At 45.3% G+C, this 13319-nt stretch overlaps 1 protein-coding gene across 1 annotated transcript in view; it reads left to right on the forward strand.

The window, feature by feature from the left end:
- LOC147123282 (mast/stem cell growth factor receptor Kit-like) overlaps positions 1-13319 on the forward strand; it is a 94869-nt gene that overhangs the window by 48513 nt on the left and 33037 nt on the right. The window contains exons 12-14 of the mRNA XM_085965710.1: positions 1405-1509; positions 1595-1705; positions 8773-8926. Of these exons, the coding sequence (XP_085821836.1) occupies positions 1405-1509; positions 1595-1705; positions 8773-8926 (370 nt within the window). The remainder of the gene's footprint in view (positions 1-1404; positions 1510-1594; positions 1706-8772; positions 8927-13319) is intronic.

Below are 13319 nucleotides of genomic sequence, written 5' to 3' on the forward strand. Positions count from 1 at the left end.
AGTAACTTCTGGAGCCAGAATGCACCTCCCCTTTAAAACGTGCAGGCTGGCTTTAAGGACTGCACAGTAGCTTTAATTGGTGCTAGCCTTGAACATGGGCCCCCTGCTGAGTGTGCAGCCACTCAGCAGCACGTTTAATTTTGGGCAGCATGAAGTTTGCGTGCCTGCATTACTTTGAATAGGTACAAGTTAATTGTGCACCGCGATCCCTGCACCTGTTTTTGGGGGCTATTGAATTTTTAGCCCTGTTTGTTTAGTTATTAGCGAAGAATATGTGGAAAGGATTATCAGCATGAACTGAGTAAAGTGCGGGAGGGTGGGCTGGTGGGGAGTGTGGGTTATTGGGGCAGCATGGGTGGATGGGGCTATCAGGGCAAGTGGATGGAGATAGATATCAGGGTAGAGTACGTGTAATGGGTTATTGGGGCAGAGTTGGTTACTGGGGCAGAGTGGATGGAGAGGACTATCAGGGCAGAGTGGATGGAGATAGATATCAGGGTAGAGGGTGTGGAATGGGTTATGGGGCAGAGTGGGCTACTGGGGCAGAGTGGATGGAGAGGACTATCAGGGCAGAGTGGATGGAGATAGATATCAGGGTAGAGTGGGTGGAATGGGTTATTGGGACAGAGTGGACTACTGGGGCAGAGTGGATGGAGAGGACTATCAGGGCAGAGTGGGTGGAGATAGATATCAGGGTAGAGTGGGTGGATGTTACACAGAGCAGAGTGGGTGGAGGGGGTTATTGGTGCAGAGCAGATAGTGAGTGTTATCAGGACAGACTTCACAAAGGAATTATGAAGGAAGAGCACACGGAGGGGATTATCATAGGATATCGGCTGAGGATGAAGGAGGTAGAGAATGTTATCAGGATAGATAGTAGAAGAGTGATAATAGGATTGTCAATCTATCCACAGGAGTGCTCGTCAGATGTGGTACATAGAGATCCAGTAGGTGATTTCTAATATATTAATATCTTTTCAATGATTAGTATTTGTTTAAAAAGTTGTAATATCTCTGCTTATGCCACAATACCCTCTGTTTATCTCATCAACAAAGATAAAATTACTGTATCGTAATCTTTGGATCTCTTATCTTTGGAATTCTCTACCCCAAAGGGCTGTGGATGCCGAGTCGTTGAGTATATTCAAGGCTGAGATAGATAGATTTTTAGACTCTAGGGGAATCAAGGGATATGGGGATCGGGCGGGAAAGTGGAGTTCAGTTTGAAGATCATCCGTGGTCTTATTGATTGGCGGAGCAGGCTTGAAGGGCCGTATGGCCTACTCCTACTCCTAATTCTTATGTTCTTATATGTGAATAAAAGAATGAAATGTTATATTTTTACAACTTGGTTAATCTACATACTGTTAATTCAGTTCTGAAGAAAATGCTTCCTATCCCTAGGTAAAACCCTTGGTGCTGGAGCCTTCGGGAAGGTTGTGGAGGCTGCTGCTTATGGATTGACTAAGGCTGACTCCATTATGACTGTGGCAGTAAAGATGCTTAAACGTAAGTATATATGATAAATGTTTTGTGTGGTGTGTAGTTTGATGTACCATGATCTGTAGAATGACAACTGCAAATCTGTCTGCAGCAAGTGCTCACTCCACAGAGAAGGAAGCTCTGATGTCAGAACTGAAAGTCTTGAGTCACCTGGGGCAGCACATCAACATTGTCAACCTGCTGGGAGCATGCACCGTAGGAGGTCAGTTCATACAACTGGAAAATGAGCCATATTTACACTTTTTAACTGAGTGCGATGTTACCTTTAAGGTAGAGAAATTATCAGAGTAGCTCAGTGGTAGCACTCTCGTCTCTGAGTCAGAAGGGTGTGGATTTAAATCCCACTGGAGAGACCTGACTGAGCATGTAATCCAGGCTGACACTCCAAGTGCAGTACTGAGGGAATGCTGCACTGTTGGAGGTGCCGTCTTTCGCATGAGACATTAAACCAAGGTTCCGTCTGCCCCTTCCGTGGACGTAAAAGGTCCCATGGCACTATTCAAAAAGTTCTCCCCGGTGTCCTGGCTAATATTTATCCCTCAATCAACATCACTAAAACAGATTATCTGGCCACTATCACATTGCTGTTTGTTGGACCTTACTGTGCTCAAATTGACTGCCGCGTTTCCCACATTACAACAGTGACTACGCTTCATTGGATGTAAAGCACTTTGAGGCATTTTGAGGTTGTGAAAGGCGCTATATAAATGCAAGTTCCTTCTTTTTCTTTCCTTATACCCCTTGATACCCTTACCTAACGAAAATTTATTGATTTGAGTCTTGAAAGTTTCAATTGTCCCCGCATCCACAGCCTTTTTGGGGAGAGGGCTCCAGATTTCCACTACACATTTTGTGATAAAATGATTCCTGATTTTGCTTCTTTGTAATTATAAATCATTTGGTGGTATTTTCTGTCTGAATTTTGTAGGCCAGGAGGCTTGGAGAGGATTACTATTAGTGTTGCTTCTTATTAGTGGATAGATCCTAAATCAAAGCACCATAATCTGTTCATATCAGCAACTAGGGATATATGCAAATTAATAAGAGAATGGATTTAAACTTTACAGGGCCAATGTTACGAATGCATGTTTCTGGTGGTAAGCTTCACCCAATCTCATTTCATGACAGGAAATCATCAGTGTACTCCCCATGGTTTTCAGTAATTGTAATGGATGCAAAGTCGCATGCCTTCGCTTTGCCAGTATGTGGCTGTAATTTTCCAATATGTTCAGGGAGTGCACATTCATACACTGGGTCCTTATACGTGACCCTGAGGCTCCACCGTATGAACCTATACAGCCCATGAAGACAAAAGCTTGGACAATGAGAAGCTTGTAGATTTGAACTCTTGGTAGGGGTGGAAAACAGGCTGTAGCGGATTGTACGCCTGTTATACACCCCTCCTGATTTTCCTTTCCATTGAAGTCAATGGGTGGATAAAAGATGGTTCGCTTTCCACCCTTACTGAAAATGAAAATCTAGTCCTCAGTCCAGGGGAGTCGCATGAAAGAAGCAGCAATATCCAGGCGTTACACCTCACCTCACAAGCTATAAGATCAGGTGATTCGGAACTTGTTTCCTTACTTCAAAGAACTAATTATAACATGAAAGAAGTTGGGTGGTTTTAATTACAGGATGCACTTACACTGAGACTGTAAGTTGTGGTTTGAGTTAGAACCAGGTAAATCCTGGTTTACATTGCTTGCTTCCTGCCTGGCTGGAATTTTAACTGTCCAAATTAGGATGGAGCAGAAAGGGGAGCATCCATGCTCTCTAAACATTTAAATTAAGATCACTTCCAAAGTATCCAGCGAGTCCAGTCGAGACCTTCAGGGAGTCTCACTCCACTTTGCTCCAGAGTCAGGTTGGGCACTGACTCTGGATTTATACAACCAGTTTAGTGTCAGTATGAAGCGGAAATCGTGTTAAATGTAAATGTACCCGCAGTCCTGGCTGCTAAAATTTAGTTCTGGCCTATTTGTACCATCGGAACCATCTCATCTTGAAGATCTATTAAGAAGATCTATAAAGAGACAAATGAGCCTATTTCATCCAAAAGGCCTTGGCCTAGAAATTCATCTCAGGCAGACTACAATAGAGCTGAATATCGGGCGCTGTGTATAACGGGTGGCCAATCCCATACCGCCCGTTTTATGCCTCCACCTGCCCAAGACAAATTTCTAGGCCCTTGTTTCTTAATGGACTCCATAATAAACATTGTTCTATAAGTTCTATGAACCCCTTATGCACTGATTCTGGTTTTTGTTGTTGTGTGTTGTTGAGTATCTTGCTGTTTCATCTGGCTTCTGTATATTATTTAACCTGTATGGAAACTGCTGTCCAGTCATGAACACAAGACAAAAATGTTGGGAAAAAGCTCAAACTAATACTAATGCTCTTCCATAGAGCAAGTATCTTTAAAAGAATAATGATACGGAAGACATTTCTGAAACATTGTGCAAGTAAACTGAACCATGCCCTTGAGTTGTTGACTTAGTAATATCTTAGAACAAGCTGTTATTAATGACGGCAATGGGTATGAATAGATATTGCTGTCCCTGGATAACAACATCCACTGATGTCTCAAAGGTATTACTACTGTAACCACTGCTTCTCCTTTTTAACTCGAACAAGTCTTTAATGAACAAACTGAGCTGTCCAAATTTTGGTTTGGCTGGGATCCTAGATTATCTGGTTAACATTTGGTGGTTTGCTGGATGTCAACTTCAAAACCTTGCGATGGAGATCTTTAGTCGATAATAAACATTAATTTGGTCTGTAGTTTTAGTTATATTTATTCAACTTTTACCATGTTTTTTGGATTTATGCTTGTGTGCTCTTCACCCTGTCACATTCGCTCTGCAGCTGGAGCAGCACTGAAGACCAGTAAGGAAAATAAGTATGCCTGCTGGAGCAAGAGGGGGTTGGGGGACTGGAGTGCAGCAGATTCTCCAAATATGACATTTAACAGTATTCGATGTTCCCTAGAAGGAGCCACCTATTACACATTTGTCTAGATCGCCTGCCTAGTTTATATTTTTATTACTGTCAGAGCACAGTGCCTCTGGTACATGCCAGAAGAAACATTTAGAGTTTTGGTAGGAGAATGACTTTTCTGTGATAGACCTTCCACAGGGATTCTTCCAATCTCCCACCATAACTTCAACGGAAGACTAACGCAAACTCCCGGAGAAACAGCGTAAATGACTAAAAATTACCATTTACTTTGTTTCTCCAGAATTTTCACAAAAGCTACGCTGGGAGATTGGGAGAACGCTGGGAAATTGTCTTTCATTGTTAATACTGTATCCTCTGCACAATGATTTGGCTTTCAATGTTCATTTTGATTAAATAGTATTATTAAAGTTTTAAAATCTATTTCTAAGAGAGAACTGCAGGGGACTGGCCAGTGTATTCACAATTTACGTTGGTATGTGCTGTGTTGTTTATTTGTATTCCAGGAGATCTATGAAATTTACAGACCTCCTATGAGAGCTTATAGGCATTTTCATATGTGTCCCCAGGTCATAGAAATAGAGACTTACAAGCACATCTCCCCCCAGTTCATGTTTTGTGGTGTCACTGCTCCTAAAGGAAACCTACCAATTAAAGTAGAAACCAATAACTATTTGTGCAACCCAAAAAAATCTGGATTTCTGATTTGGTCAGGACTCTGGGGGTCACCAGCCTTTTATGAGAGAGTCACGCATCTGTTGTTATCCACATTGGCAGGGAAAATAGGAAAGCAGAATATTTTTTTAAATGCGAGAGACTGGGAAATGTTGGTGTTCAGAGGGACCTGGGTGTCTTTGTACACAAATCCCAGAAGGTTAACATGCAGGTACAGCAACCAATTAGGAAAGCAAATGGTATGCTGCCTTTATTACAAGAGGATTTGAGTGTAAGAGTAAAGATATCTTACTGCAATTATATAAGGCCTTGGTGAGACCACACCTGGAGTATTGTGTACAGTTCTGGTCTCCTTACCTAAGGAAGGATATAGTTGTCTTAGCGGGAGTGCAACAAAGGTTCACCAAACTGGTTCCTGGGATGGGGGGATTGTCGTATGAAGAGAGATTGAGTAGACTAGGCCTATATTCTCTAGAGTTTAGAAGAATGAGAGGTGATCTCATTGAAATGTATAAAATTCTTAAGGGGCTTGACAGGGTGGATGCTGGGAGGATTTTTCCACTGGCTGGGGAGTCTAAAACTAGGGGTCACAGTCTCAGAATAAGGGGTCGGCCATTTAGGACTGAGATGCGGAGAAATTTCTTCACTCAAAAGGTTGTGAATCTTTGGAATTCTCTACCAATCTACCACCAAGCTACCTGCACAAATGTACCTGTCGCAGATGCATCTGTCCATGACAGTATTGGTAGCAGTGACCACCCTACAATCCTTGTGGAGACAAAGACCCATCTTCACACTGAGGTCACCCTCCATCATGTTGTGTGGCACTACCACCGTGCTAAATGGGATAGATTCAGAACAGATCTGGTGGCTCAAAACTGGGCATCCATGAGACGCTGTGGGCCATCAGCAGCAGCAGAATTGTATTCCACCACAACCTAGAACCTCATGGCCCGGCATATCCCTCACTCTACCATTACCATCAAACCAGGGGACCAACCCTGGTTTAATGAGGAGTGCAGAAGAACATGTCAGGAGTAGCACCAGGCATACCTAAAAATGAGGCGCAAACCTGAGGAAGCTGCAACACAGGACTACATGCAGGCTAAACAGCAGAAGCAGCATGCTATAGACAGAACTAAGCGACCTCACAATCAACAGATCAGGTCAAAGCTCTGCAGTCCTGCCACATCCAGTTGTGAATGGTGGTGGACCATTAAACAACTAACGGCAGGAGGAGGCTCCATGAATATCTCCATTCTCAATGATGGTGGAGCCCAGCACGTGAGTGCAAAAGACAAGGCTGAAGCGATTGCAACCATCTTCAGCCAGAAGTGCCAAGTGGATGATCCATATTGGCCTTCTCCATCACAGAAGCCAGTCTTCAGCCATTTCAATTCACTCCACGTGATATCAAGAAATGGCTGAGTGCACTGGATATAGCAAAGGCTATGGGCCCCAACAGCATCCCAGCTGTCGTGCTGAAGATTTGTGCTCCAGAACTAGCTGTGCCTCTAGCCAAGCTGTTTCAGTACAGCTACAACACTGGCATCTATCCGACAATGTGGAAAACTGCCCAGGTATGTCCTGTCCGCAGAAAGCAGGACAAATCCAATCCAGCCAATTACCGCCCCATCAGTCTACTCTCAATCATCAGCAAAGTGATGGAAGGTGGCGTCGACAGTGCTATCAAGCGGCACCTATTCACAAATAAACTGCTCATCGATGCTCAGTTTGGGTTCCGCCAGGACCACTTGGCTCCAGACCTACAGCCTTGGCCCCAAACATGGACAACAGAGCTAAATTCCAGAGGTGAGGTGAGAGTGACTGCCCTTGACCTCCAGGCAGCATTTGACCGAGTGTGGCATCAAGGACCCCTAGTAAAATTGAAGTCAGTGGGAATCAGAGGGAAAACTTTCCACTGGCACGAGTCATACCTAGCGCAAAGGACGAAAGTTGTGGTTGTTGGAGGTCAAACATCTCAGCCCCAGTACATCGCTGCAGGAGTTCCTCAGGGCAGTGTCCCAGGCCCAACCATCTTCAGCTGCTCTATCAATGACCTTCCCTCCATCATAAGGTCAGAAGTGGGGATGTTTGCTGATGATTGCACAGTGTTCGGTTCCTTTCGCAACTCCTCAGATAATGAAGCAGTAGATTCCCACATGCAGCAAGACCTGGACGACATTCAGGCTTGGTCTGATAAGTGGCAAGTAACATTTGCGCCACAAAAGTGCCAGGCAATGACTATCTCCAACAAGCGAGAGTCTAACCACCGCTCCTTGACATTCAACGGCATTACCATCACCAAATCCCCCATCATCAACATCCTGGGTGTAACCATTGACCAGAACTTAACTGGACCAGCCACGTAAATACTGTGGCAACAAGAGCAGGTTAGAGGCTGGGTATTTTGCGGTGAGTGTCTCACCTCCTGACTCTCCAAAGCCTTTCCACCATCTACAAGGCACAAGTCAGGAGTGTGATAGAATACACCCCACTTGCCTGGATGAGTGCAGCCCCAACAACACTCAAGAAGCTCGATACCATCCAGGACAAAGCAGCCCACTTGATTGGCACCCCATCCACCACCTTAAACATTCACTCCCTCCACACCGGCGCACCGTGGCTGCAGTGTGTACCATCTACAAGATGCACTGCAACAACTCGCCAAAGCTTCTTCGACAGCACCTCCCAAACCCGCACCTCTACCACCTAGAAGGACAAGGGCAGCAGGCGCATGGGAACACCATCACCTGCAAATTCTCCTCCAAGTTACACACCATCCTGACTTGGAAATGTATCACTGTTCCTTCATCGTCGCTGGGTCAAAATCCTGGAACTCCCTCCCTAACAGCACTGTGGGAGTACCTTCACCACACAGACTGCAGCGGTTCAAGATGGTGGCTCGCCACCACCTTCTCAAGGGCAATTAGGGATTGGCCAATAAATGCTGTCCATGCCAGCGACGCCCACATGCCAGGAATGAAAAAAAAACCCAGAGGGCTGTGGATGCAGTCATATTCAAGACAGAGATCGATAGATTTATGGATACTAAGGGAACCACAGGATATGGTGATAGTGTGGGAAGTTGGAGTTGAGGTAGAAGATCAGCCATGATCTTATTGAATAGCTCTCCTTTTATGTAAAACCACATGGGAGAACTAAGCTTCAAACCAAGAAACTAATAACCTCATTTAGAGTATGAATTGGTCACCAGCCGTGTTTGAGAACAATCGAAAATGCCATTTTTGACAATTTTAGAGAAGTCAGCGGCTCTGAAACTTAAGAGGTGGTTTTGGACCATTGACTTCAAATCAGCCAACCATACTGTATTGCACAAGCAATGCTGGCCAACTTTCCCATTTGCTGCCATTACTTCATGACATCAAACTGTCATATTTGTATATATCTGCAAAAGGAATTTTTGACATATATGTGCATTATCGTTCATCTGTTCTCCCTGCTAATCACTCTGGTGACTAAATTTAAAACACTTTTGTTTCAGTAGGAAGTGGGATATAGATGACCTTGAGTCATGAGAACACAACAATCAATGGGTTTAGAGAAATTCTGGGGAACTTCAGCTGACCCTGAAAAATACTTTTGTGAATTTTCAATGGATTTACTGTCATGTTGCAGGCCCAGTTCTGGTAATCACTGAATACTGTTGTTTTGGTGACCTTCTGAACTTTCTGAGGCGGAAACGAGATTCATTTGTTTGGCCAGAAAATAGAGAACAGGATCCGGAGAAGACACAATATAAGAATATTCCAAATCTGAGGGATCCTGAGAGGTAACAAACTAACACTATAAACTTTTCTGAGCAGTTATTGGAAATGCACATTTTATTGTTGTTGTCTGTCATCACGTTTTATTTGCAGTAACTGATGTTTGAAAGAATCCTACAATCAAGTCCTTATGATAATATCTGTTATTTTTTGAGGTTGTTACACTGAAGAACCAAAATTTCAAAAAACTTGATTCTCCATATGTTTTCACCATCTTGTGTTTGTTCCATTTTGATTCACTGTTTTTACTTCAAATGCTTTAATGTTGAGGTAATGGGCTGTTATTATGTGAGTCTCATGTAGCCTACAACAACAATATAGAAGGGATCTAACGCTTGTTTTAGGTGGCAGCCCAACCTAATTTTGTGTCTGATGAAAGGTCATCGATCTGAAACTTTGGGCTGGATATTCCCGGCTACCACACCCACGGTGCGGGGGACCCGGGAGACAGCGGGAAACCCGGAAGGTCGGGTTTCCCGGTATGCTGTGGAGTTTTAACGCTGTGCGTGCGACGTCAGGGGCAGGTTCCTCGCCCGGAAGTCAGCCTGATTGACAGACTGGCTTCCATTCGTGAGGGGAATTCGGAGGAGGAGGCCGTAGCAATAGGTAAGTGCTGGGCCCAGGAAGGTGGGGGCGGGGGGTCCGATTGCCTGGTGGGGGTTTTCAGGCCCGGGGGGGTGGGGTCTGATACCCAACTGGGGTTCTGATCCCCTGGGGCTCTGATCCCTGTCCCCGGAGTGGGGGAGGGGGGAGTTGCGATCCCCGACCCCAGGGCCGAATTACGATCCCCAGTGGAAGGTGGATGTGGGGGGGGGCTGGGGGTGGGGCGGCTGTTCCAGGCCCGGATTGGGGGGGTGACCGATCCCTAGAGGAGGCCAGATCCCCGACCCCGGGGAGGGCCAGGCTGATGGTGGGGGAGCTTGGGGGGCCAGGAGGAAGCACTCTTGCTGCTCCCGGCCCACAATGATTGCTCCCTGAGGCTGAGGCTGCCTCGTTGCAGCCACCAGGAATCCCGAGGCCTGGGATCCCCAGCCAGCTGCAGTAAAACCTGCAAAGCTGGTTAAAGTCGAGGCTTCAGGCTTCATTATAATATTTAAATTGCCAACCCGCCTCCTGGCAGCGGGTTGGCAGCCCACCCTACCCCCCGTCCTGCCTGATTGAAAGGTGAAAGTGGGTGGGTTGGGGCTCACATTTTTGCAACTTTCACTTCCCCCCCCATGCCTCCAACCCATCCGCTCTTACCTCTGAAAATTCCACCCGTTAACTCGGTTTCTCTCTGCACATACACTGCCTGACCGGCTGAGTGCTTTCCAGCACTTTTTCTTAATTTCTAATTTTGGGTCGGACGTTATTCAGGTGTCTATGGGGTCCAGGATGTTGGTCACTGAAGTTGGGCCTCATTGTACCCATTCTATCCCCATGAGCACAGTTTAAAACAGAGACTTCAATAGGAGTTCATTAGAAAGAATTGTTCCCATAACAATGGGGTAAAAGTATGGACACTAAAAGCTGTTGCTGTTTCGAAACTACTGCCTCACTAATGCAGTGAGAGACCCATATCATCAACTATTCATTGTGAATAACTATGATGTGGTATATTGATTGGCCCCACTGACCAAGTGTAATTGTGTGTAGCCTGCAATCATCTAATTTCATCATGTTTAAAACCTAACCACCTAGATGTTATAATGTATTCTCTCAGCCCTGCCAGATTTATTTGATAACTATTCACAAAAGCTATAACTTTGTTCAAGGCAACTTGAAGTAAAAGTAAAACTAGACAACAGGGATTAGTCCACAAATGTTTTTTGTTTGCTACTTGTAACAGCATTCATGGCAATAACAACTCGTTTAATTCAGGCTTCAAATGGTGATTAGTGTCAAACTGACTTGCCTTCCACTGAATCAGCCACTTGTCACTGCATGTTTCATGCATGCAAATTTCAAAATTAGGTGCTGACTCAAGATTAGCTGATACACCAACAAATTTATTATTCACAAAAACACTCAGATTAATTATTTCATGCATGTTAGTAGGGTGGACAAGTGCAACTTTTACTTCTGCTGACTAGAGTACTCAGGCTATATTTTACTGTTAAAGAAACCATTTGCAGAGATAGATGAATAGCACTGTCACTCTGAATTTGTTCAGTTGCTTATCAAAATTGTACTCGGGTCCTGTTGACATTACATTTAATTTTAAAGGCATCCTGGGGTCAAACTGCTGCTTCACAGCAGGAGTTCAGCAAAGCTATTGACAATGTGAATAAAATTGTTTATACAGGGCACCAAATAAACTGCCATGTTTAGTGGCCCCTTTAAACTACAGGATTGTTCCCTACCTCAACAGACCCTCCTGGAATGGGCCCCTCCGACTGAAAGTGCTGTTAGTGGCAAGTATAAACAACACCTGCTTGCTTAGCTAGGTGGAGTCTGCTATTTTGAGGTCTGGTCATGAGCAGGCTAAGCTGTGAGCCTGTCTGTATTGGACAACAATGCATTTTATTATTTCTGGCCTGTACAGCACTTCTCCTAATATTGGGGAAGACCCGTGACCCAAAGGCAACTTAACGTATGTATATTTATCTAATTTTCCTTTATAGGATGCAATGGTCGCAACCACTGCCTGTGGCAAAATCTTCTATGCTCCAACGGCCTGCTGCATAAAGACATTTCTTCTAACCTTCTCCTTACTCGCTTAGTGATAATTCAAATGGATGACTCCTCCTCTCCGTCTCCCCAATCAAATGAAATAATCTTTCCCCATTCACGTCATTAAAACTCTTCATAATTTTAAAAAGCACTTGTAAATCTCTATCTACCCTTCACTGTTCCAGTGGAATTGTCCCAGTATCTCAAGGCTCTCCTCAGAACTATGATTTCCCATCCTTGGCATCATCTTACTGAATGTATGCTGCACACTGTCTGTGGCTTTAATGTCCTTTTTGTAATGGTGTGTGCAACACTGCTACTCTAACTGTAGCTTAACCAATGTTTTGCATACATTAATCATTACTTCTTTATTCTTATGCTCTATACCCCATTATAAAACCCAAAATTCTATTGGCCTTTTTAATGGTTTTATTAAGCTGCATCGTTGCGCCCATTTTATGGGCCTAAAACAGCTGCAGTTAACCAGTTTAGCAGTGCTGAGGCCCACGTGCAATCTGCACGGGTGTTTGTCTCACAGCTAAAATGTTTGGAGTCTCTTTTCAGGCGATGCGCAAGCTCTGACTGGTATATCCCTGCCTTGAGTATCCTAACGAGTGGGACCGCTGGAGGCCACTTATAAAAACCTCCAAAACTTGGAAATCTTTCAGCATTTTGTGAAGTCAGAAGAAGCAGGAGAGCTCCTCCTGGCTCCACAAAAACAAATGTGGGCTACTACCGAAGTGCACCTTGCCCCTCTACCCTCCCAATCGCCTTCCTTGCCCCCGGACTTACCTCTGGGCTTTGGCATGGGCTGAAATTCGTAAGGTGCCTGCAGACCAACTGATTTACTCTGATGAACCCCCGAGGACGAATTTACTTCGGTCTTCGGGCCTCTCCGTTCTGGCACATCATCACTGCTGCTGGAATCACGGCCAGTTTGGGCCGCCATGGAATTTAGGTCCCAAAGTATTTGAATTTCTGGGTCTCTCTTGTAGTGTATGTAACCTGTACCACCTTAAGAGGATACCTTAAGGTGATGGACTACTTTTTGATGGCTCCTGTACATTGTAGTACCAGTGGTGACCACACCGGTATATAAACCCTGCAGAGCAAAGTGTATCCCAGTTCAGCCCTGACCCTCAATTACTAAAGACCTGTTTAATTATTTCTGTAGTCTGTGTCCTGTTATTCAGCATAACTACATTGGAAAACACAGACTTAACAGTGGTGACGAGTCTGATCTTACCTTGCGGCAGTTGCATCAAAGGAAGCTTCGTCCTCTGAAACGGGCGTCGAACAAGGACATCCACCCTCAACATCCTGCTGGGCACTGCATCGCACGGGAGGCCATCGGGAACCCGGGTTGGTTTCTGGCCACGAAGTCAAACATCAGTGAACATCCCTTTGACAACAGCGGCGGGTAAGCCCGATCGAGCGGCACGGGGGGGGGGGGGGAAGTCGGCCGAGTTGTCAGTAAGAGAAGGGGAGGGAAATGACGAAAAGGGAGGAGAACACGACTGCAGCCGGTGTCAGGGGCCGGACTGCAATCGGGGCAGAGACGCGCAGCAGCCAGAAAAGCGTTTATGACCACAAGGACTGCGGGAGCGGCAGGGAACAAGAGCAGCAGCGTAGGGGAAAATAAAGGACCGCTGGGAGGCGTGAATGGCAACAGCACGGGAATCGCCATTTTGAGTCGGCGGGGGAAGAAGACAAGCGCGGGAAAAGCCGCCAAGCGTGGGAAGCCGC

This window comes from Somniosus microcephalus, chromosome 2 (assembly GCF_052327205.1).
Source record: "Somniosus microcephalus isolate GS21.2 chromosome 2, FLI_Smic_1.0, whole genome shotgun sequence".
Taxonomy (NCBI): domain Eukaryota; kingdom Metazoa; phylum Chordata; class Chondrichthyes; order Squaliformes; family Somniosidae; genus Somniosus; species Somniosus microcephalus.